General features: G+C 37.5%; 1 protein-coding gene across 10 annotated transcripts in view; it reads left to right on the top strand.

Moving 5' to 3' along the window:
• Positions 1–21,289, top strand: part of LOC114457802 (rho-associated protein kinase 2-like) — a 46,618-nt gene that overhangs the window by 23,673 nt on the left and 1,656 nt on the right. For 2 of the 10 annotated variants that reach the window (XM_028439885.1, XM_028439889.1), the window contains exons 16-33: positions 1,268–1,374; positions 1,459–1,618; positions 2,892–3,052; positions 3,173–3,357; positions 3,482–3,551; positions 4,165–4,268; positions 4,603–4,789; positions 6,715–6,808; positions 6,903–6,997; positions 7,170–7,358; positions 10,010–10,178; positions 10,347–10,565; positions 12,123–12,190; positions 12,284–12,372; positions 14,185–14,263; positions 14,355–14,622; positions 17,685–17,970; positions 20,670–20,761. In XM_028439885.1, the coding sequence (XP_028295686.1) occupies positions 1,268–1,374; positions 1,459–1,618; positions 2,892–3,052; positions 3,173–3,357; positions 3,482–3,551; positions 4,165–4,268; positions 4,603–4,789; positions 6,715–6,808; positions 6,903–6,997; positions 7,170–7,358; positions 10,010–10,178; positions 10,347–10,565; positions 12,123–12,190; positions 12,284–12,372; positions 14,185–14,263; positions 14,355–14,622; positions 17,685–17,970; positions 20,670–20,754 (2,615 nt within the window). In that variant the 3' untranslated portion in view covers positions 20,755–20,761. The other 8 variants (XR_003672958.1, XR_003672957.1, XR_003672959.1 and 5 more) reach the window with 8 other exon arrangements.

Raw genomic sequence — 21,289 nt, 5'->3', positions numbered from 1 at the left:
GCGCGTTCATCATATCCGATAGATATCCGTAAATTTCAGCAAGATCTCAGGCTTTGGCTATCCTGCGCGAATGCGCCACATAAAAACAGACGTTGGGGGGTCATTTATTTATTGGGGGTCCCCAGATAATACTTATCTTGTGCGAATGGGGCTTAAGACATGGTAAGCAGAAGGAAAATTATGTTTTGGTTTCATATATTTTTCTCCACAGTTGTTTGGACGTAGGTGACTCATTTGGCTTTAGCACTTTAGGCTTGATTCTTTTGAATAATTTTACTTTATGCTAGGCTAAGTTATTTGTATAGTGCAATGTCCTTTACGTGATTAAAATGCGCAAAAGAAAACATTTAACAGTTTAAAAATATTTAGGAACATTAAAATCAGCAGTAAAAACATTTAAAATCAGTAGTGAAATATTAAATCAACAATAATATGATTAAAAATCTACCTTTCAGTCAGAAAATGTAATGAAAAAATGTACAATATTTCTGTTTAAAAGCATCATTTGTAAATATGTCATTGTTTGCTAAGTACTTAAATTGCTTTACCCTTTTAAAACAATAAAAAAAACATTATGAAGGTGTAGTTTTTAATTAATTATGATTTAGTTAAATGCCTGTAAATAGATGTGTTAAATTGCTGTTAATTGAAAAAAATATCTATTAATTGTTTTTTTTTATTTATTGTTTCATGTTATTTATGTTTGAAGTCAACATGAACTGATGAAAGTAATAGAAAATTAAGGAAATAGTGTATTTTGGTTACCTTAAACAAGAGGCAGAAATTAAAACATTATACAATTTGAATATGAAGACTTGATTGTGCAATAGTTTTTTTTTTTTCTTTTCTGGACTAAACATTGGGAACTTTCTGATCATAGTGGAAATATCTACTCATAAGGCTGAGACAGAAGCAGGAGGTTGAGAAAGCCAACATCCCGAGCACTGCCAGGCCTTGTTGTAATGAGCCTCTTCGGAAACTAAGACTCAGCGTGGAGATCCATGCTGAGAAACAGCCTCACCTGTTCCTGTGATGCATGATTTTCCCTTCGTGATACAAACGCAGCAAAGAGTGTTGTTTGTTAAAATGCAAATAAACATGAGTTAAATGTTCCTGCTTATTTAAAGCTGGACATGAGCTGTAGTGTTATGTAATGTCTAAACCGTTACCGTCACTGAGATATATGTCAATTCTTGCATGTTTTATCTGAATATATCTAAACATCTATAGTAGATCATAATAGACATTTTCTTTTCTTCTTCCTTAGGACACATGTCCATCTTGGAGGAGGAGGTTAAGGAGGGGAAATCCTCTCTGTCCAAGGTCCAGACTGAAAAGAAGGAGCTACAAAAAAAGCTCAATGACCTCGAGAAGGTTGGTGGTATTTTTTTTTGAAATGCTAGATTAGCATGAAACCTTTGCATTAATCATATCGACTATTGTAATGTAACTTTTAAGGAAAAGGGCAACCAGGAGATTGACCTGACATTCAAGCTGAGGTCACTTCAGCAGAGTTTGGAGCAGGAAGAGGCTGAACACAAAGCCACCAAAGCCAAGCTCGTCGACAAAAACACTATCTACCAATCTATCGAGGATGCAAAGTCCGAGGCATTGAAAGGTAAACATTCAAGCTTGATTGCATTGGGAAAAAATGGATTTAATACATATTAATACTGATAAAGTTGTTGCAGAAAGTGTAGACATGACTCGATGTCGTGTTCTCCGCTGTAGGAAACGTGAGTGAAGAGTTCATAGAGCAGTGGTTCCCAAACATGACCACATTTTGATATCACACATTTCTGGGGGCCCTCGAAAGACTGTTTTTTCCTAGAATTTTTTTTAATCATGAGTAGCTCAGATATTTTTATATTATCCCCCGCCACAAAGTGTGGAAGGGGGATGTAGGTTTGAGCTCCGTTCGTCCATCCATGAGTGCGTCCGTCCGAGTTAAAGGGGACAGTTTTCTCAGAAATTGTTTAAGATAGGATAACCAAATTTGGTGTGTGGCTTCAGGTTATCAACACCTTGATGGAGTTCGAAAATGAGAAGCGTGCAATTATATTTTCCGGAGTTGTCATCATTCCGCTTTTCTTTATCTTCAAAGGGGACAGCTTTTCTTAGAAACCGTTTAAGATAAGTTAGTAATTTTATCTTCTGATGTGATAATATTTTCCTATGTATACATCTATGTTCATAGATTTAGGACATTTAGGAAAAGGTTGAGAGGTTGTTTAAACTAGATTTATATTAGAGAAAGTTAAAGTGTAGAATACATTTATTTAAGATTGTGTTCATGTTTTAGGTTTAGAAATAATTTCATTGTAATAATAATTGAATAATTTCAAAAAATGTTGAATGTATTTTTTTAGGCATTTTGTATATTTGTGTTGTCAATTCATGCATTACTTTGTTATTTTTGTGTATTTCCCAATCATCTTATGCAACTTTTTGTTAATTTTCTGTGTTTCTGTTCACATTTTAGATTTCTTTTGTGTTATTTTTATGTATGTTTGTTGTGCTTTTGTGTATTACTCTGCAATTTTATGTTTAATGAGTCTTTTAGTGCATTTCTGTTGTCATTTTGTAAAATTTTCTGACATTTGTGTGTGTTTCTTTTTATTCGTTTTGTAATTTACTTTGGGGGCCATACACAATTAGACCGTGGGCCGCATGTGGACCCCGACCCTCCTGTTGCCCATGTCTGAGCTGGAGGTGATACAATGAGCAATACATATTTTAATCAGTAATTACTAGACATTTTATGTGACCCCATTTAAATTACAGCTGACCCCAAAGTTGAAAAGCCCTGTCATAGAGACTGCAGACATTTGCTTAATAGTGTTTTATGTTTTCTCTCTCTGTGTGTGTGTGTGTTCTCCTCTGTGGTCCAGAGATGGAGAGCACCCTGCAGGAGGAGCGCAGCCTGAAGCTGCAGGTGGAGGCACAGCTGCTGCAGCTGGAGAAGGACCACTCCATGCTGGACTGCGACTACAAGCAGGCCCAACACAAACTGGCCGAGCTGCAGGCACAAAAGGAGAAGCTTAGAGAGGAGGTACGGCTATAGGAGAAAGTATTAGAGAAGCTTTCTGATGTTTGAATAAAGCCCCCAAGAAGATCTGTGACCTTGTTACCTTTTGTTCTTCTGAAGTTTTGATCTCCTTTCTATCAACAGGTGAGGCAGCTCGGTCTGCGTCTGGAGGATGAAATCCACAAGCGTGGTTTGAGCCAGAGTGATCTGAAGATGCAGAACCAGCAGGTGGCCGTGCTGCGCTCCTCAGAGAAGCAGCTTAAACAGGAGCTCAACCAACTGCTGGAAATAAAACAAATGCTGGAGAAACACAACCAGGATCTGCGCAGGTTGGACACACACGCACACCTGCAAAAACATAGAAGAAGACAAGACGTTTCTGAAATAAATGTTATTTGAGGAATGAGGAGTGATCCAGAAGCAGGAAATGATTGGTTTTTGGATCCGTTTCAGGGAAAAACAAGAGGCTGATGGACACATCAAAGAACTGAAGGACCAACTGGAAGCAGAGCAGTATTTTACTGTAAATGTTTTACTCTCCTGCATGAATATTGCTAATGTCTGTCAGTTAAACAGTTAAACCATAACCCAACCCAGAACGATAACAGAGGTAATGTAATATGTTAAGGTTTCATTTATTCAGACAACTGTTTTTCAGGAAATGTACTTTGATCTCCTGACATGACAGGAAACATCAAAGCGATCAGCAGACGCCCCTGAAGAAGACTGGCAGTTGGCAGTCGAAACATGTCAGGAGATCAAAGTACATTTTCCTTGCCGCCATGATGAATTCATGTTGGGTGTGGGATACATATGTATGTGTATATACGTATATATGCATATGTGTGTATCCATAAAATGAAGAGTCCGTCCTTAAGACTGCTCTACTGTAAAGTGTCTTGAGATACCATTGGTTATGATTTGGCGCTATACAAATAAAGATTGATTGATTGATTGATTGATTGATTGATTGATTGATTTCCTGAAGAACAGCTGTTTGAATAAATAAAACCTTAATATATTATTCAAAAAGAACTTGCTGGAAGAGTTAATGTAATCGTGTCGAGAAAATGTTGAAAGTGGCTTTTTAATGTGCGTTTCATAACTAATTAAACTTCTTCCCTGTGTTTTCCCAGACCCTTTACAAGACCCAGATTCGGGAGATTAAGGATGAGTGTGAACAGAGGAATAAAATGTACAAAGAAGCACAGGAGCGGTTGGCAGAATACCAAGAGGAAAGGTAATCGCTTTAGCAGGAACATGGTGCATCACTGTTTCTAACTGAGATTAAAACTTCGATGCAAATGCAAACCACAGTAATGTTGACACAATCCATGTCATCCCTGCCTCAGTGTGTTTAATGTGCTAACTGAAGCAGGGACGAGTAGCTGACACAGACCCAGCAATGACACAAAGGTTATTGTATGATTAATGTATGGACATGCTGCACGTACAGGATTAGTAAACCACAGGGAAACCGCTGAGACTTTGTGTAATTCTATGACTTATCCAGCTCTGCCAGTGCTGTAAGGTAATAATGACGATGGTTTATGCTCCGTCTTTTCTCCCATCAGGGAGTCCATGACGAGCCAGCTTGAGGCCAGTCTGACCAAAGCGGACGCAGAGCAGCTGTCTCGCTCTATTGTCGAGGAGCAGTACTCAGAACTAGAGAAGGAGAAGATCATGAAGGAGCTGGAAATCAAAGACGTGATTGCCAGACACAAACAGGAGCTCAGTGAGAAAGAGTCCACCATCAGCTCGGTGAGGATGAAGAATGTCAGGCAGGGATTAACAATTTAATACATTAATAAGGATTTCACCCATATACACTCTGAAAATATGCTTTTATAATGTAAATATGATATAAATAATACATACGGACGGATTTCAGGATTTCAAAAAATTGATTACTGTGAATACTGCAAAAACTGAAAAGTAAATAGTGATTTCTTCACAGTGTTCTAATTTTTTGAAATCCTGCTTTCATGGGTTTTATGAGCTGGAAGCCCAAATTATGTAAAAACAAACAAATAAAAACTTGAAATCGTTTGAATTGTTGGCCCTGAATCTATAATCTATGAAAGTTTAACTTTTTGAATGAATTGTGAAAATTAAACAACTTTTCCATGATATGCTAATTTTTTGGAAAGGGTTTGCATATAAATGTAACAAATTCCCCTAAATTAAAATATTGCTTGAAATGATTCAACGTTAGAATATCAGAAATCTGTTAACATTTCATAAACTTCACAAATGTGACTAACAGTCCACTCGGCCTGTTTTGTGTTTTTGCATTACAAAAATGGACAATTTACATCACATGAGTCAAACTCGAGGCCCAGGGGCTAGATTCGACCCTTTAGAAGATCTAACTTGGCCCTCAGGAGAAAGTAAAAATTACATAGAAAGCATGAACCACTGTGTAAATTACCAATTAATCCAGTTGTGTATATATCTCAGCCCCTGCATTTACACAAATTCAAAGATACTGAAGAATATTTGAAGAGATCACAGTTTTCTTATGTTTATATCACATCATGGCAGTCATTTAAAATCGGAAATTGTTGAAAGAACTCTCAAATTTTCAAAATCATGCAATTCTTCTCAATTATATTCTACAAAATTTCCCCAAATTAATTTTTAAAAACTTGGTCACAAAATCAAGGAAATTTAGGATTCAGCATTTTTTTTTCAGGCGTGTGACATTCAATACATTTTGTGCAATCACATACATATCAAATATTCCTATACCTACATACATCCAAAAATATATACACCATTTGATGTTATTAAATAAAATTAATTATATCTTATGAAAATGTAGTTATACAAAAAAAATATATGAATATGTTTAATTAGACCCACACATACATACATATCTCATATCAGATTAGCATGCCCGTAAGGGGTAGGAAGAAGTAAACTTATCAAATCCTACCCATTGTCCAGTATTTAATAGTTATATATTACAAATGTCTTTTTGTATTAAAAATAGTATTATACATGTAAATAAAGACTGTTATCTAATATAGATGACCTATTTTCATATATACATGTATATATACAAACATACATATTTATCAGATATATACACAATGTCCAGTTTGCATTCATATACATTCATTCACATAGTGCTCCCCTTCCCAATATGCCTGTTAACACCCAAAACCTATATATAAAATTATATCTACAATCACCCGTGTATAATCCTGATTGCAGTGTAAGAGATTTCAAGTACTTCATACCTGTATTCGGTTAATATTTTAAGTTTGAGCCTTTTTTTAAACAGTCTCATGCTTGGACATTGTTTTAGGTCTTGACTGAGGTGCACATGCTCCTCATTGTTGTTCGAACACACTTGGTTCTGAAGTCCAGATTCCTCCTGTAGTTATAACTTTGACATTGACTGATATCTGTCACTTATTGCTTGGATATTGCCGTGCCTTGCATGCTGTATTTATCATTTATACGTGGAAGTGCAAACTACAGCACAATAATTGAATTTACTTGTTTTCCTGCCTTTAATCTGTGGCCCACTTAATGTCAAACTGCTCCGCATTTGGCCCCTGAACTAAAATGAGTTTGACGTCCCTGGTCTACATGTTTGCATCTTTTGCTTCAAACTTTCATGAAATGGATGCGTTCGAACCAGCAATTTCCTACCCTCCTTCTGCTTCCTTTCACAGCTGGAGGAGTCCAATCGAACCCTGACGGTGGACGTGGCCAACCTGGCCAATGAGAAGGAAGAACTGAACAATCAGCTGAAAGAAATGCAGCAACGTGAGTTTCCTTTGCTCTTAAGTAACTAAGGAGTAACTGATCCTTAACAAAGCACATCATCCCTGATCCTTTTTATTCCTCCGGTTTTTTATAGACTTCCAGAGAGTCAAGGAGGAGAAGAAACAGTTGAGTTCTGTCAAAATGTCCTTCGAGAAGCAGCTGCAGAGTGAAAAAACTCTGAAAATTCAGGTATGTGCCTACACAGGTCAGGAAAAACAACCGTCATTAGTAGTTCAGAGAAGTGTTTCTGCTTCAGGCTTGTGTTGAACTCTTACTGTGACTCTAACAAAATCTTAGACAGTTTCTCTGACTCCTACTGGTGATGAGCAGCCCTGTGAATCTGCACCCGTGTTGCTTTCAGGCTGTGAACAAGCTGCACGAGGTGATGTACAGGAGAGAGAAAGGCCGCGGGGGCCACCGGAGCATCGACACCGAGGTGCACAAGAGGGACAAGGAGAACAGAAAGCTACAGCTGGAGCTCCGAGCAGAGAAGGAGAAGTTCAACAGCACCATCTTCAAATACCAGAAGGAGATGACAGAGATGCAGGCGGTCAGTACGCCCACACACCGCCACAAATTACATCCAGTTTAAAGACATGCCCGGCTTCAAAACAAGCTGCATCTCTGGTTCTGTGGGATTTAAAGAAAATCCAGACATTTAGTCCCTTTTAAAATGTTGTGTGCACCATTTGAGAGGATTTTACTATTGGCTTTACCAGTGGTTCTCAACTGGTCTCACCCTGGGACCCACATTTTGCCATGGTCATTAAATCGCGACCCACTTTTTTTTTTTTTTAGAATTCAACCAAATTTAGTTTAAAAAAAATAGCTGTTTAAAACAATCTGTGTACCCTTTGTTCTTTGGTTATTCAGTTTTAAAACCAAATCAAAATAACAGTGTGGTTATTTTGTTTTTCTGATTTAAAACCAAAACAGAAATACGGAAAAACCAGATAAGCAGGTTTTTTTTTTTGTTTTTTTGTTTTTTTTAAAAAAAAAGAAAACTTGTTTCGTTTGTGTGGTATTTACGGGGACATTAGCGCGAGAACTGAAGTCCGCTGCACCTCGTTTCCCTCCACAGGTCTTGGACCAGGTCTCCACACACAATAGGATTGTTCAGGATTTATTTCAGCAGTTTTCTGGTCCTGCTCCTGTTTTAATTCAGTCTGTGGATGTTTTAGCTCGTAAAAAGCTGCTCACGATTATGTTTTGTTTTGCGGTGTTACGGTCCAAATAGTATCCAAATAAACTGGTGACTGACTATTAACTGTGAGGCTGGTGTGAGGAACAATTGATGTTAGAACTTCTACCATTTAACACTTTTGCAAAAAAAAAATACAGCTTTTTTTTAGGGTAGTAAAAATGTTTATTTTGCACTTTATTTTACCACTAACAGCAGCCGTCAACACAAATGGAAGTTGATCATAAGAAATGAGGAGCACCAGTAGATTCATTACACCACCTCTGGTTCCAAATATGTGCGTGTTTTACGTAACATCCATTTTTGGTTTTGATTTATTAATGTATTAATAACGTTTCAATTCACCAGTAATGTGAATTATGCTTTGCTTCTTTTTATGTCAGGATGGGGGAGCAAAATTCCACCCAGTCATCAGTTTATATGGATACTATTTGGACCGTAACACTGTTCGGTAATGTTGGCAGATAGAACTCTTTAACGAAACGTCATTGACCCACAAATTTTTGTTTTGAAACAAAATAACCAAAGAAAGGTACACGGATTAAAAACACAAACATATAATCTTTTTTTTTTAAACGTAAATTCATATATTTTCCTGTGCAGCATGCATATCACAGCATACCTGTCAAAAGAAAAGTTTATTTCAACATGACATACATTAAGTATTTATTTATTTTTGACCAGCTGTCCACGACCCACCCAGTACAGATCCGCAACCCCTTTTTGGATCCCGACCCACCAGTTGAAAGTCGCTGGTTTACTTTATACATACACACATATTCCATACATTTTCCTATCAAAATTAGCTTCTTCTCTCAAATCTTAACCATTTAAAGTCGTAATATTAAACATATTAACTGGTTTTTGCTTATCGGCCTTTAGTTTGACCCTTTTTGTTGATGTTAATGAAGGTTATTTTTCTCTCTTTAAACAACGACTTAAAGCTTCTACGTCCAATATTTTTCTTTTTCCTAATAAAACCATAGTGTAGTTTTACAGATCAATGAATCAAACATAATTTATTCCAAAAAAAAAGGAAAAAGGTCAAAATTGTAACTCTTAAAATTGTATTTTGCTTTTCATTCTAAACATGCCGTTTGTTGACATTTTCACACATTGCATTGTGGGATGTTGAGTCCTGTAGACCAGTGGTTCTCAAACTTTTTAGCCTGCGACCCCCAACATAAAAGTGCCAGAGACCCCCACTGTACTTGAAGGTGGTTGAACATAGACACGAACGTTGAAGAACAGTCATGTGGAGACAGGGCCATCTCTAAGTGACAAACAGTGGTTAAATGAGCAAAAATAAGCATGAAATATGGTGAAAAGAGGATAAAAATTACAACAATCTGTCAGTATATGCAATATTAGGTAGGAAAAGTGATGGAAAGGGTTTATACGTGCAGAAAATGTCTTGAAAGTGGAAAAAATGTGCAGAAAAGATATTGAAATTTGATGAAGTGGCAGAAATGGGAGTTATGTATCAAAAATGCATTAAAAGGAGCAAAAATATGGCAAGAAAAAGTGATGAAAATAGTTTGTAATAAGTTTGGTTACAGAAAGAGGGTAAAAATTACGAAAAATGCGCTCAAATTGTTAAAAAAAATCTTCCTAGTTTCTTGAAGGCATCTTGCGACTCCCTCCCAAATGGGGTCCTGACCCCATGGTTGAGAACCCCTGCTGTAGACGGGTGCAGCGAAGTGTTTTCGCTTCATTCTGATATCACAGGAAATATTGGGAACAAACTAGAACAAAAATGGTGTCAAGGGAATCACTGTCCTTGTGTGGTGAAGGATAACAAATAATCACGGTATGAATAAAGTTAAAAAAAATAAAATAAATAATCCACTTCATCAGTTTTGACCCTTTTCTTTTTGTTTTTGGAGCAAATGATGTTCGATTCATTGATCTATAAGTCATACAATATGATTTTATGTGAAAAAATCTTTCACGCTGACATTAGATTGAATAGAAGATGAGTTTGTGTCTCTGTTATTCAGCTGATAGCCGAGGAGAACCAGGTCCGTCAGGAGCTCCAGATGGCCTTGGACAGTAAAGACAGCGACATCGAGCAGCTTCGATCTCAGATCACATCCCTCAGCGTTCACTCTCTAGAATCCACCAGTATCAGCAGTGGGAATGATCTGGACCCTGGTGATGGATACCCAGGTACAAGCTTCACTTCTTCACTCCTACCGTTACGCTGGTTTCCCACGTCGTCTCCTGGATCTTTTCCTAGCTTTGACTTCCTTTGGTTTCCTTTTCACATTGACCTCCTTCTTTCTTTCCTTTTCTTCCCTCATTTCACCCCTTCCTCTCTTTCAAAATTTGGCACAGTGCGCATTACTCAATCTCACACCTCAGAGTCCATGTCCTTCACCTACCAACGCACACACAAATCTGTCTGCATCGACACTCGGCCCAACCTTCACTCTGCCCGCACTCTTTTTGACTCTGGCTCTGAGGAGGAGGAGGATGAATATGACGGGCATGAGGAGCAGGGCGAGCGTCCTCTGGCCCTCACGTATGATCAGTCCTCTGAGCCTGAATCTGAAGGTGACCCTGCATGGTGGTACTAACGTTTATCTATAGGATTCCTTAACCACTGCTTTACAAACTTTGCACAAGGACCCAAAATAGGAAGCACGGGTCTAATCTGCATGATCTGCTCACTGATGTTAGCTGCACATGTCAGTACTTGAAAGTTGATGCTAAACGTTTTGTAGAATGCGGTAAAAGTTTGGGTGCATGTGAGTTTTAATCACTTGTTCTAGTTTTCTGCAGAAATCTCTTGAAAAAAATCATTAATTTCTGCAGTAAAGCCAAAGGCCTTCAGTTATCAACCATGCGTAAAATTGGGTGCAAATCTGAGTTCACATTAGGCCGGACGACAGGACCAACGCGTGATTCATGAAACATTTGTATTTGACCAGTTCCCAGTGTACAAAATAAATGATTGGGTGTTGATGAATGCGGTGGCTAAATTTCATCTTCATTAACATGTCACGCCCTTAAATCTTCCTGGTTTGGATGCCCCGCCCACTGAAGTCAAACAAACACTGGCAAAGAAAGAAAGAAAATCCTCACATCTGAGGTGCAGCAAATCAAAGATGTACTTTTTGACAGAGTGAAAACAGGATTTAAAGGTATAGTTTGGAAAACCAAAAAAGTGGTTTCAATCATAACGTGGGCTTTTTGTATATTCCATTTATTGAGTTCAATTTGTTTTAAGAATATTTTTTTATCTGTTCTGAATGTGTGTACTTACTTAATTACTTTATTTTCAATGTCTGTCAGGTTTTGCTGCTGAACCACAAATCCACACACTTAGATTTGCGTACACGAGGTCAGACCTGGCGTATGATCTGATCGTAGCGTATGCTTGCGTGTTTATGGTCGTACGCTCAGATCTCAACGTACGAACGGTTGATAAATGAGGGCCATAGTGTTGTGACAGATATATAAATATAAGCCACACAAAAACAATGAAAATGTTCAATAAACGTGTTTTTTTTTTTTTTTTTAATCCAGCAAGTTCATTTTTGTCTCCTTTTTGAATGAAATGTTATGGTTCCATTTATTCAGACAAGATTTTTCAGGAAGTTTACTTCGATCTCCTGACATGTTTCGACTGTCAACTGTCAGTCTTCCTCAGAGGCATCTGCTGATCGCTTAGTTGTGTCAAAAGTGTCGGGAAGAACTCACAAGGACCAGAAATGAAACCTTAACGTGTTTTGTTTTTTTGTTTTTTTTAATGGATTTCATGTTTTTCTCCAGTGAGCTTGCTTTGGGTTTAATTACAAACACTTGTTTTTTTGACTCAGTTTTAACAAACTTCCCCTTTTGTGTTGTTTTCATACCGCGTTTGCCACAAATGTGCCTGAGATCCTTTGAAGCTTGTTGCATTTCCCACTAAAAAAGCCTGTTGCTTTTGCTCAAGAAACCAGCCGGACTTCCTGATTCCTGCCCTTCACTCGCTTGTAGTGAGGAGTCATTTCCTCCTGAGAACTGAGCGCCCGAGTCAGGAAAATGTCAAGATGTTCTGTGAAGGGATTGACATCATCAAAGCTGGCCTTTATGTCAACATCTTTCTGTTTTCTCTTCACTCACCAGACTCCAGGCTGGAGGGATGGATTTCCCTCCCCAGCAAGAACACCAAGCGATTTGGCTGGGATAAGAAAGTAATACACCTCTCATTAATGATGGTTATTCTCAATAATCACGTCTCCACTGAGTCACTTTGTCACTTTTTTTCTGATGTGTTTCCTTCACAGTATGTGGTGGTGAGCAGTAAGAAAATATTGTTCTATAACAGTGAGCTGGACCGGGAGCAGGCCAACCCTTTTATGACCCTGGAGATTGAGTGAGTCCTTAATGGCATCATTTGAACACTTAACTAAACGCCAAGTAGAGCCGAGGCTGATGGGAAATCAGCAATTCCTCTCTCTCTCTCTCTCTCTCTCTCTCTCTCTATATATATATATATATATATATATATATATATATATATATATATATATATATATATACACTCTTGGCAAGGAGACAGTTACCCTGTTTGTGTTTGTGTCCGACAGAATAAATCTCTGTGCATTAGGTTAATTGGAGTCCCAGTTGTAGGTTGAAATTTTAAACATGTTGAGATGCCTCTAAATCAGGGGTGTTTAAACTCAATTTACCTCAGGACCCACATCCAGTGCAATGTCACTTGCAATTTACTCGCAAAATAATGATCTATAACTCTAAATTTATGTCTTTGTTTTACTCTAAACAAGTTAAAACAAATTGAACTACTTTTTTCCAACACATATTATGAAAAAACAACATTTCAATACAATAGCTGCAATGTAATCAATACTACGCATCAGTTCATTTACACATGTTTATTCCAACAACAGACCACAGAGGATTTTAACTCATTTTATGTAACTGGGCAAGAAAGATTAACCACAGAAACTTCCTTACAACAAAAACACAGTGACTGTGCGCCCCCTGTGGTTAAATAAAGAACTTATTTAAGTGTAAATGTAAAATAACTTTTGTTGTACCCGCTACTCCTGGAATGAGCAACTGGCCGCCCTTGGCCGATATTTGTGTGGCTCCCAGAAGAAATTGCACAAAATGACAGAAAAATACATAACAAAATGAGAGAAAAATATACCCAATGATACCAAAAACACACAAACCACCACAAAAATGCACAAAAACATGCAGAGTGAGAAAAATATACAAAATGATAATTAAAAAAACAAGCCAACGGCATTAAGAGCACACAAAATGAGAACAAAAACACACAAAATGACAGTAAAAACACAATATGACATCACAAAATTACACAAAACAAAAATGACATTAATAATGTTCGAATTGGTTAGATTTATTATAATATTGTAGATTCTGGTGAACAAATAAAAAACGACTTTCCACGGAGTGCTTTTACATATCTTAGAAACGTTTTGTCTAAATGTTATCTCCATTAAGCACAATGTAAAATGTTTGTTTTTGTTTTTTTTTTTTTCAAGAATAGCTGATGATAAAAAACTAAACGCATTCAATAGTAAAGTTTTTTCACATGTCAATATTAGACATGTCTCCTGAAACTAGCAAACTGTGCATATTGTTGCTTTTGTGCTGAATCTAACGCAAATGAACCTCTTTTAATCATAGAGGATTACAGTTGTTGTGGAAAGTGGTGAACGCAGCAGCAGAAAGTACTAACATCACACTGGTTAAATATCTGACACATTTGAATAAAAAAGTTGTTAGTCCCGCTAAACTGACAGTGTTTCAAAACTGAATATATATTTTCAGGAGGTAAAAACAAAAGCTGTCAGCAGAGTTATGTCAAAAGTACTCACACCATGGAAGATTCCATTACACTTTGGAAGGGATCTGGATCAATGTACTGATTCTGGATCAGTTTAAAAAAATTTAAATAATAATAATTATGTCGTCATTGGCAAAAGTTAAAAATTGTACATCTCTGTTCGTGATGACTGATGTTTATGAAAGTAGACTCAGTTTTTTATGGTTGGTTTATCAATTATTCCACTGAGTTTCATCCAGATTGGATCCAGATTATGCATTTTATCATGATTTTTCATAATCATGGCACCAAGTAGAAACAGTTGGTAAATATCTCATTTCTCCGTTTTCTTTTCCTTTTGCTTCTCAGCAAGCTGTTTCATGTCCGGCCTGTCACTCAAACGGACGTGTACCGAGCAGATGCTAAAGAAATACCAAGAATATTCCAGGTAATGAGAGCGAACCGTCAGTGTCTGTGTCATTCTATGACACCATGTCATCCACTCACCCCCCCCTGCGTCCCCCTCACTTCTCTCCCAGATCCTTTACGCCAACGAAGGCGAGAGCAAACGTGAGCAGGACATGGTGGCAGAGCCTGTGCAGTACAGCGATCGCTCTCCCTACATCAGCCATAAGGGCCACGAGTTCATCCTCACGCTCTACCACTTCCCCTCCAGCTGCGAGGCCTGCACCAGGCCTCTGTGGCACGTCTTCAAACCCCCGCCAGCGCTGGAGTGTCGCCGCTGCCACACCAAGTGCCACAAAGACCATCTGGACAAAAAAGAGGAAGTGATTGTTCCCTGCAGAGGTCAGAATGACACGATGACATGTTACATGCTTAGTACTTATCAACAGGTACATTTTGAAAATATAGAATGTCATTAAAAAGTTCAATATTTTTTGTCACAAAGTTTAGAAGGTGAAAGTCATATATGATATAGACCATTTTTGTCAAACTCATGGCCAGCGGGCCAAATCCGGCCTTTTGGAGCATCCAGTTTGGCCCACAGGAGAAAGTAAAAATGACAGAGAAAACATGAATCATTGTGTGAATGAAACTCAACAATATTTGCATGATTGCAGTCATTACCTCCGCCAAGCGCAGAGTGGAAGGTAATGTTTTACACTGCGTTTATTACTTTCGAAAGTAATGTAGTGGTCGTAATGTTTGTGTGTCTGATTGTGTACGCGATAGTGTCCTCAATTTTTGACGAATCCACTTCAATTTTTTCTGTTAATTGGTTTTTGGCCACAGATGAGACCATATCATTTTGGTGAAGATAGGTTCAAGATCAAAGTCACAAAAAAATGTCAAAAAATTGCAAAATCCCCGATCTTTAGCATGGAGCAAAATTTCTAAAACTCATATCTCCGTCAGATCGTCATCCATTTTTTTTCAAGATTTTGCAGGATAATGTAAAGCTATGACATGCAACATCTGACCGAACTGGATCCGATCCAGATTGCTGACTCGGCGATTTTTGGAAATTAACATTGGAAAGGCCATTTACGACATTCAAAAATCCCTATACAGTTTTTTTTTTTTTTAGGATTTTTTGGGCTCTAGTGGCCTTTATATGACAGTTGCTTGACAGGAAAGGGATCAGAGAGAGCAGGGAATGACATGCAGCAAAGGGTCCCAGGCCGGGAATCGAACCTGGACCGGCTGCAGGTGAGGAACTACAGCCTCCGTTCATGGGGCGGGCGCTCAACCCACTGAGCTAAACACCACCCCGAAAAATCCCTTTACAGTTTAAATAAGTTTTGATGTCATTCAAATTTGGTGGAAAAATGAGAAAATACCCAGAAAAAAGGGGCTGTGCCTGAGCCTTCTCCTATAAGCGTGGTGGCTATTGGGTAATGTAGTAGTGTTAGGAAATTGCATTGTGTGTTTATCCCGCCTGGTACTTGTGCTGTACTTTGCGGAGGTCTGCGCTCTCCGAGTGCTCTAGTTTTTAAAGTTAAACAGTTGAAAAACTCAAAATTCTTTGAAATCCTTCAATTTTCTTCAAATTATGACATAATATTTCCCTTAAATAAATAGAAATTGGTCACAAAATCTAGGAAATTTAAAGTGAAGATCCTGTTGGGACTGATATCTTTTTGCTTGGATATGTTTGGTTTCTTACATATTTTGTATTTTATGTGTAGATAGAAGTGAAACTATGAGCACAATAATGTTGAAATTACTTGTTTTCCTACATAAGGTCTGTGGCCCACTTGAGATCAAACTACTCCATTTTTGGCCTGATATAGACTCATGTCAGATAGACTGAAATATGTCAAGTCTTTATTTCTTGAAAATGTGATGATTGAATCCATATCATATATGATTTTACCTTTATGAAATGAGTGACCAAAAATATTGAACTTTTTCATGGTGTTCAAATTTTTTTAGATCGACCTGTAATGTACACATAGACGATCAATGAAATGATTCATCTTTATTTATTTAGCACGTTTCATGCAGATGTACCACAATGTGCTTTTGTTATTTTGAACAGAACCCGATCTCCACATCACCCTTGCATCCCCCGTCCAGTCCCTCCCTTTGAATAAAATAATAAAAAGATATTGATTTTAAAAGGAGGAAAATCACAAACTTAGGAAGTGGATACAGAATTCCTCTATTGGGAGAATAATAGTGTTGTGTTTTTACGCCTCCAGGACACAAACATCCATTTTTAGCAGTTGGTCTTAACATAACAGTGGAGCTGGAAACAGAGCCAATTCATTTCATTATATACACAACACTATAGTGTGTGATTAGGAACGTAATAAATAGAAGTAATTAGTTGTAGCTAAGGAAAGATATTTGGCTTTCCATTTATTATGTATTAGTTCTTGGAGCCTTGTTGGAGCGAGATATGTAACAAGACCCTAATTGTTTTTTTTTTTTTGGTTTTTTTTTAAAATGTAATAAAACCTGAAATATAATAACTGGTCAATAATGTAACAAAAGTGCTGAGCCTGAAATGTAATTTAGAAAAGTAATAAAACCAAAAATGTTACAACTGGTTAATAATGTAACAAGATGCTGAGCCCAAAACTTAAAAACTTGTTTGCCTTTTTTATATACAGTATATAAACTTTATATATAAGTTACTTATGTGAAAGTAAGAAGAAGAAAAAGTCGAGATTCTGCAAAAGTCTTTAACTTATATATATATATATATTTTACACATATGCATTTGTGTATGATACTACTCATACACAATACGCAATAAGTCTTTAATCTCTAATCCATTACACCATTGATTCTTAACTGGTGGGTTGCGGGCCTGTACTGGGTGGGTCACGGACAGCAGGTCAAAAATAAATAAATACTCAATGTCTCTCATGTTGGACTTGTCTTTTATTTTGAAAGAAACTCTTTTTTTGACAGGCATACTGTGAAATGCATGTTTCACAGGAAAATATACATAATCCTTTTTAAAACATAAATCTAAATGTGTATTTTCAACAGCTATTTTTGAAAAACTAAATTTGGTCTGAATTGGGTTTCAAATTTATGACCGTGGCAAAATGTGGGTCCCAGGGTGAAACCAGTTGAGAACCCCTGCATTACACTATTAGGGAGAAAATGTTTTCCCTGCCCCATAACATAATAATGACGTTTTTGGTTCAGCATTTTGTCACATTATTGACCAGTTTTAACATTTTGGGTTTTATTAAGTTTTATTATTATTTTTTTTTTCTTCCAATTGAGGTGTTGTTTTCTTTATCACTAAAAGTCAATATTCATCAGTAGATGTATAAACATAGAAGTCTTTGGTTCAGTAAATGTTGTGAAAGACTATCGGAACCAAAGTTTTTCTTTTCACAGTGATTGACCTGTTTCTTTCTTCTCTTTCTCTCTCTCTCTAACAGTGAACTATGACATGTCTACGGCCAAAGACCTGCTGCTGCTGACCAGCTCTCAGGAGGAGCAGCAGCACTGGGTCAGTCACCTCCTCAAACGCATCCCCAGGAAACACCCGACCTTCAGCCCACCCTCCGCAGCACACAACCAGTCCCCCGAGGCGGCGCCGCGGCCGTCCCCTCGGGCGTCCCCCAGACTCTCCCCACGAGGGTCCCCCAGGGGCTCCCCACGCATGTCCCATCGTGGAGCCATTAAGATCCAGGCCAGACAGCAAACATCACCTGGGAAGCCAAGGTTAGGATCCACAAGAGAACTATTTCTACACACAAATACAATGAATGTTCACCCAACTGTGGCTTCTTTTCATTAGAAACTATGATTAATATAACAATGTTCAGTAGGTTTAATGATAGATTATTTAAAAATGTCTTAGCCTGGCAGATTTGTCAAAAAGATGTTCACCTTTGGAAGAAAGTATGAACATTTTAGGTTTTTTTTGTAAGCTGAATCCATTTTTAATTGGATCCATGCTTGTAAACCAATGGTTCCCACTAGGGCCGGGACAACGCGTCGACGTAATCGATGACGTCGACGCAAAATGTGCATGCCGATGCGTCGTCTGACCAAAACAAAGATGGCGAGTGGCTCCTCCGAGTTTCAAAAGCGCAAGCTGTTCCCCGTAACCCTCGTCCTTTATCCCGGGTGTGACCGGACGGCAGCGCGTCGACGCGACAAGGAGGAAACACCCGCCGTGACATCAGCAGCAGACACACACACACACACACACACACACACACACACCGAGCCAAGCGTAAAAAAAACTCATTCTCCTTTACAACTGAGTGCATAACATCAAATGGTTCTCACCATTAAAATATGAACAAAACATGCTTTGCTCTTTTCCAGAGTCAGGGTGAGAAGTTGCTCTAAACCAGTGGTTCCCAAACTTTAATATAGATCATAATAATGGAATGAATGAGTGATCACACACATTTTAAAGAATCGGATTTTGTAAATATTGTAAGTGGTATAAAACAGTATTTAGTGGCTCCTGAATAGATTTATTTCTATAGTTTTTATCATTTTGTGTCATCTCCCCCCTAGTGTGGGACCAAGACTGACTTTTGTATTTTCAGTTCATGTTCTAATCAAGATCATTTACATCATCATTATTATAATTATAATTTTTAACTAAGAATGAACATTATAAAACCCCAAATTTATTTAATTTTCCAATTTCTTTCTCTTATTTTTTGTTGGAAAAGCACTTTCTGTATTAGCATTTGGAATCTTGAGTTTAGGAAAATTGTGAGTGGCAGAGTGTCTTACTTTATTTGTTGTTATTCTCATGTGAATAAAGAAATAAAAGATGCACATTTTTCAGGAAGCTAGGTCTGTGTTTTCAACATAAATCTTAAATTCTGTTGGTTCATGAATGACACCATGAATGACGCCTTTTTATTTTTTAATGAATGCTACCTCTGACTCTGAATGCATTATTTTGTTCTTTTATATTCTTACTGAACTTTATTTTGAGGAATTTTGAGTTGAAGAGCAATACACATATACAGTATTGCAATGTTAAGGAATTCATGGAGTTTTTTTTTTTTTTTTTTTTTTTTAGATATGTAAATCAACATGTATAAATTACTTTTAGTCAATTAATGGGGAGATAATCGATAATCGAATTGGAAAAATGAATTGTTAGATTAATCGATGCATCAAAAAATAATCGCTAGATTAATCGTTTCAAAAATAATAGGTCAAGGAATTCAATAATATAGCTTAAATTATCGTAAATTGCGCCACGATCTGTATTGCGAATTTCAATCTTATCATAACTTTGGTTCTGTTTGACGTAGAAACATGATCTTTGCGGGAAAATGTAGGTTTTTGGGGACAAGGATTGTGATGAAATGGCTTAAAACACAGTTATATTTTGATATGTGCTGATGCCTGAGAAATAAATCAATGTTGCATATTTTCATTCAACTTGATGCATCACAATTTCACTCCTTCCATTTTCATCCCGAATTCTGAGAGTGGGAACAATATTGATATTATAGAGGGTTGTCGGATTTGGTCCAACAGATTGTTGCCATATTGGATCATGCTCTATTTGCAAGACATAGTATTTTAAGCCGTTTCATCACAATCCTTGTCCCCAAAAACCTACATTTTGCCGCAAAGATCATGTTTCTCCGTCAAACTCAACCAAAGTTATGGTTAGATTGAAATTTGCAATAAGGATGGTGGACATCTTGGAATTCCTTGTCCCTGAAAACCTATAATTTACCACTGATCTCATGCTGCTATCTCAAACAGAACCAAAGTTATGACAAAATAACCAAATTGGCAATACAGATGGTGGCTCATTTAAAAAGGATTCAGCATGCTCAAAAACTCACGTGTACAAATGTTCATGCTTTCTTCTAGAAGTGACCATCTTAGCCTAATATTGATTCTTATTTCTTCATCAGGATTTGATTTAGAAAATGATTTCATTTCAAGTGTGAATACTTTCAGTTTGTTTATGATCCAGTGAAGATGTTTCCTGCTTTGTTCTAAAAGGCTTCCTGAATCCTTTCCATAAAGCAGCATTAATGCACCAACCTGGCAACATGGCACCCTACCCTGTGACTGGAGAAACCTTAAACCCAAAGAATCACCACTAACTATCCTCTTTGTTTTTGGTCATGAATCCAATTAATGAGGCTCATCTTTAACGGGCTTTCATCCATCCTCAGCGCTGGCCCCATGCTCCGTATCATCCTCCACTGACCTTTGACCTCTTCACCTCTGACCCCCACCTTTCTAACGTCCCTCATGATGGCGGGCTGTAAGTAGCCGAGCTTGTGAGCCATTGCGCTGCATGGCTTTGCTGCTGTGCCCACTAACCCTACGGTCCCCGGTCAGCTCTACGTCGCCCCCTGCTGACCACAGCGCACCACCCACTGTAGACTTATCATTCAACCTTGGACCTACTGTTACAGATTGCTTGCAATTGACCTTAAAGGCTGGAATTGGTCATTGGATGATGCCGATAATGGTGATGATGGTGGTGATATGTTCTTCTAAATGAAGGGTAACTGGAGCCCTGAATGTGTTTGCAGTGACGCATGATCGAGTGGAACCAGATTCTTGTTGTTTTTATTTCATTTTGAGGTGTTTTTGTTAAATTTGAGTGGAAACCAAATTATTTAATACAGTGCTAGAATCTGGATTGATTTAATTTGACATTTTAACTCATTAGGAAACAAAATGTTTGCAAAAAAAAATCAAACCAACTGAATCCTTAGTGAAGTTGATGGAATATCTCCATTACTTTACTTCATATGCAGGTGAATGAATGAGGGTTCAGTGGAGGTCAAAAAAATGGCTGTTGGTGCTGCGCTAGAGCAACTGTGGCTACAGATGTAGATTACCTCCACCAATATCACAGTCTTGTACTAGGAATGAATAGTTATTGGATGTGTTTTATGTTTTTAAAACCAAAAAAAAGAGAACTATAAATTCAAGTCTATTAATAAAAAAAAAAAAATACGATTTCAACTTGTAAATCACACAACTGTGAAAAATCAAACTCCTTTTTATGTTCCGCAAGCAATGTCAT

This window comes from Gouania willdenowi, chromosome 24, assembly GCF_900634775.1.
Source record: "Gouania willdenowi chromosome 24, fGouWil2.1, whole genome shotgun sequence".
Classification (NCBI taxonomy): Eukaryota; Metazoa; Chordata; class Actinopteri; order Blenniiformes; family Gobiesocidae; genus Gouania; species Gouania willdenowi.
Note: the sequence above shows the minus strand (reverse complement) of the source record. Positions and strands in the feature narration are given on the sequence as shown.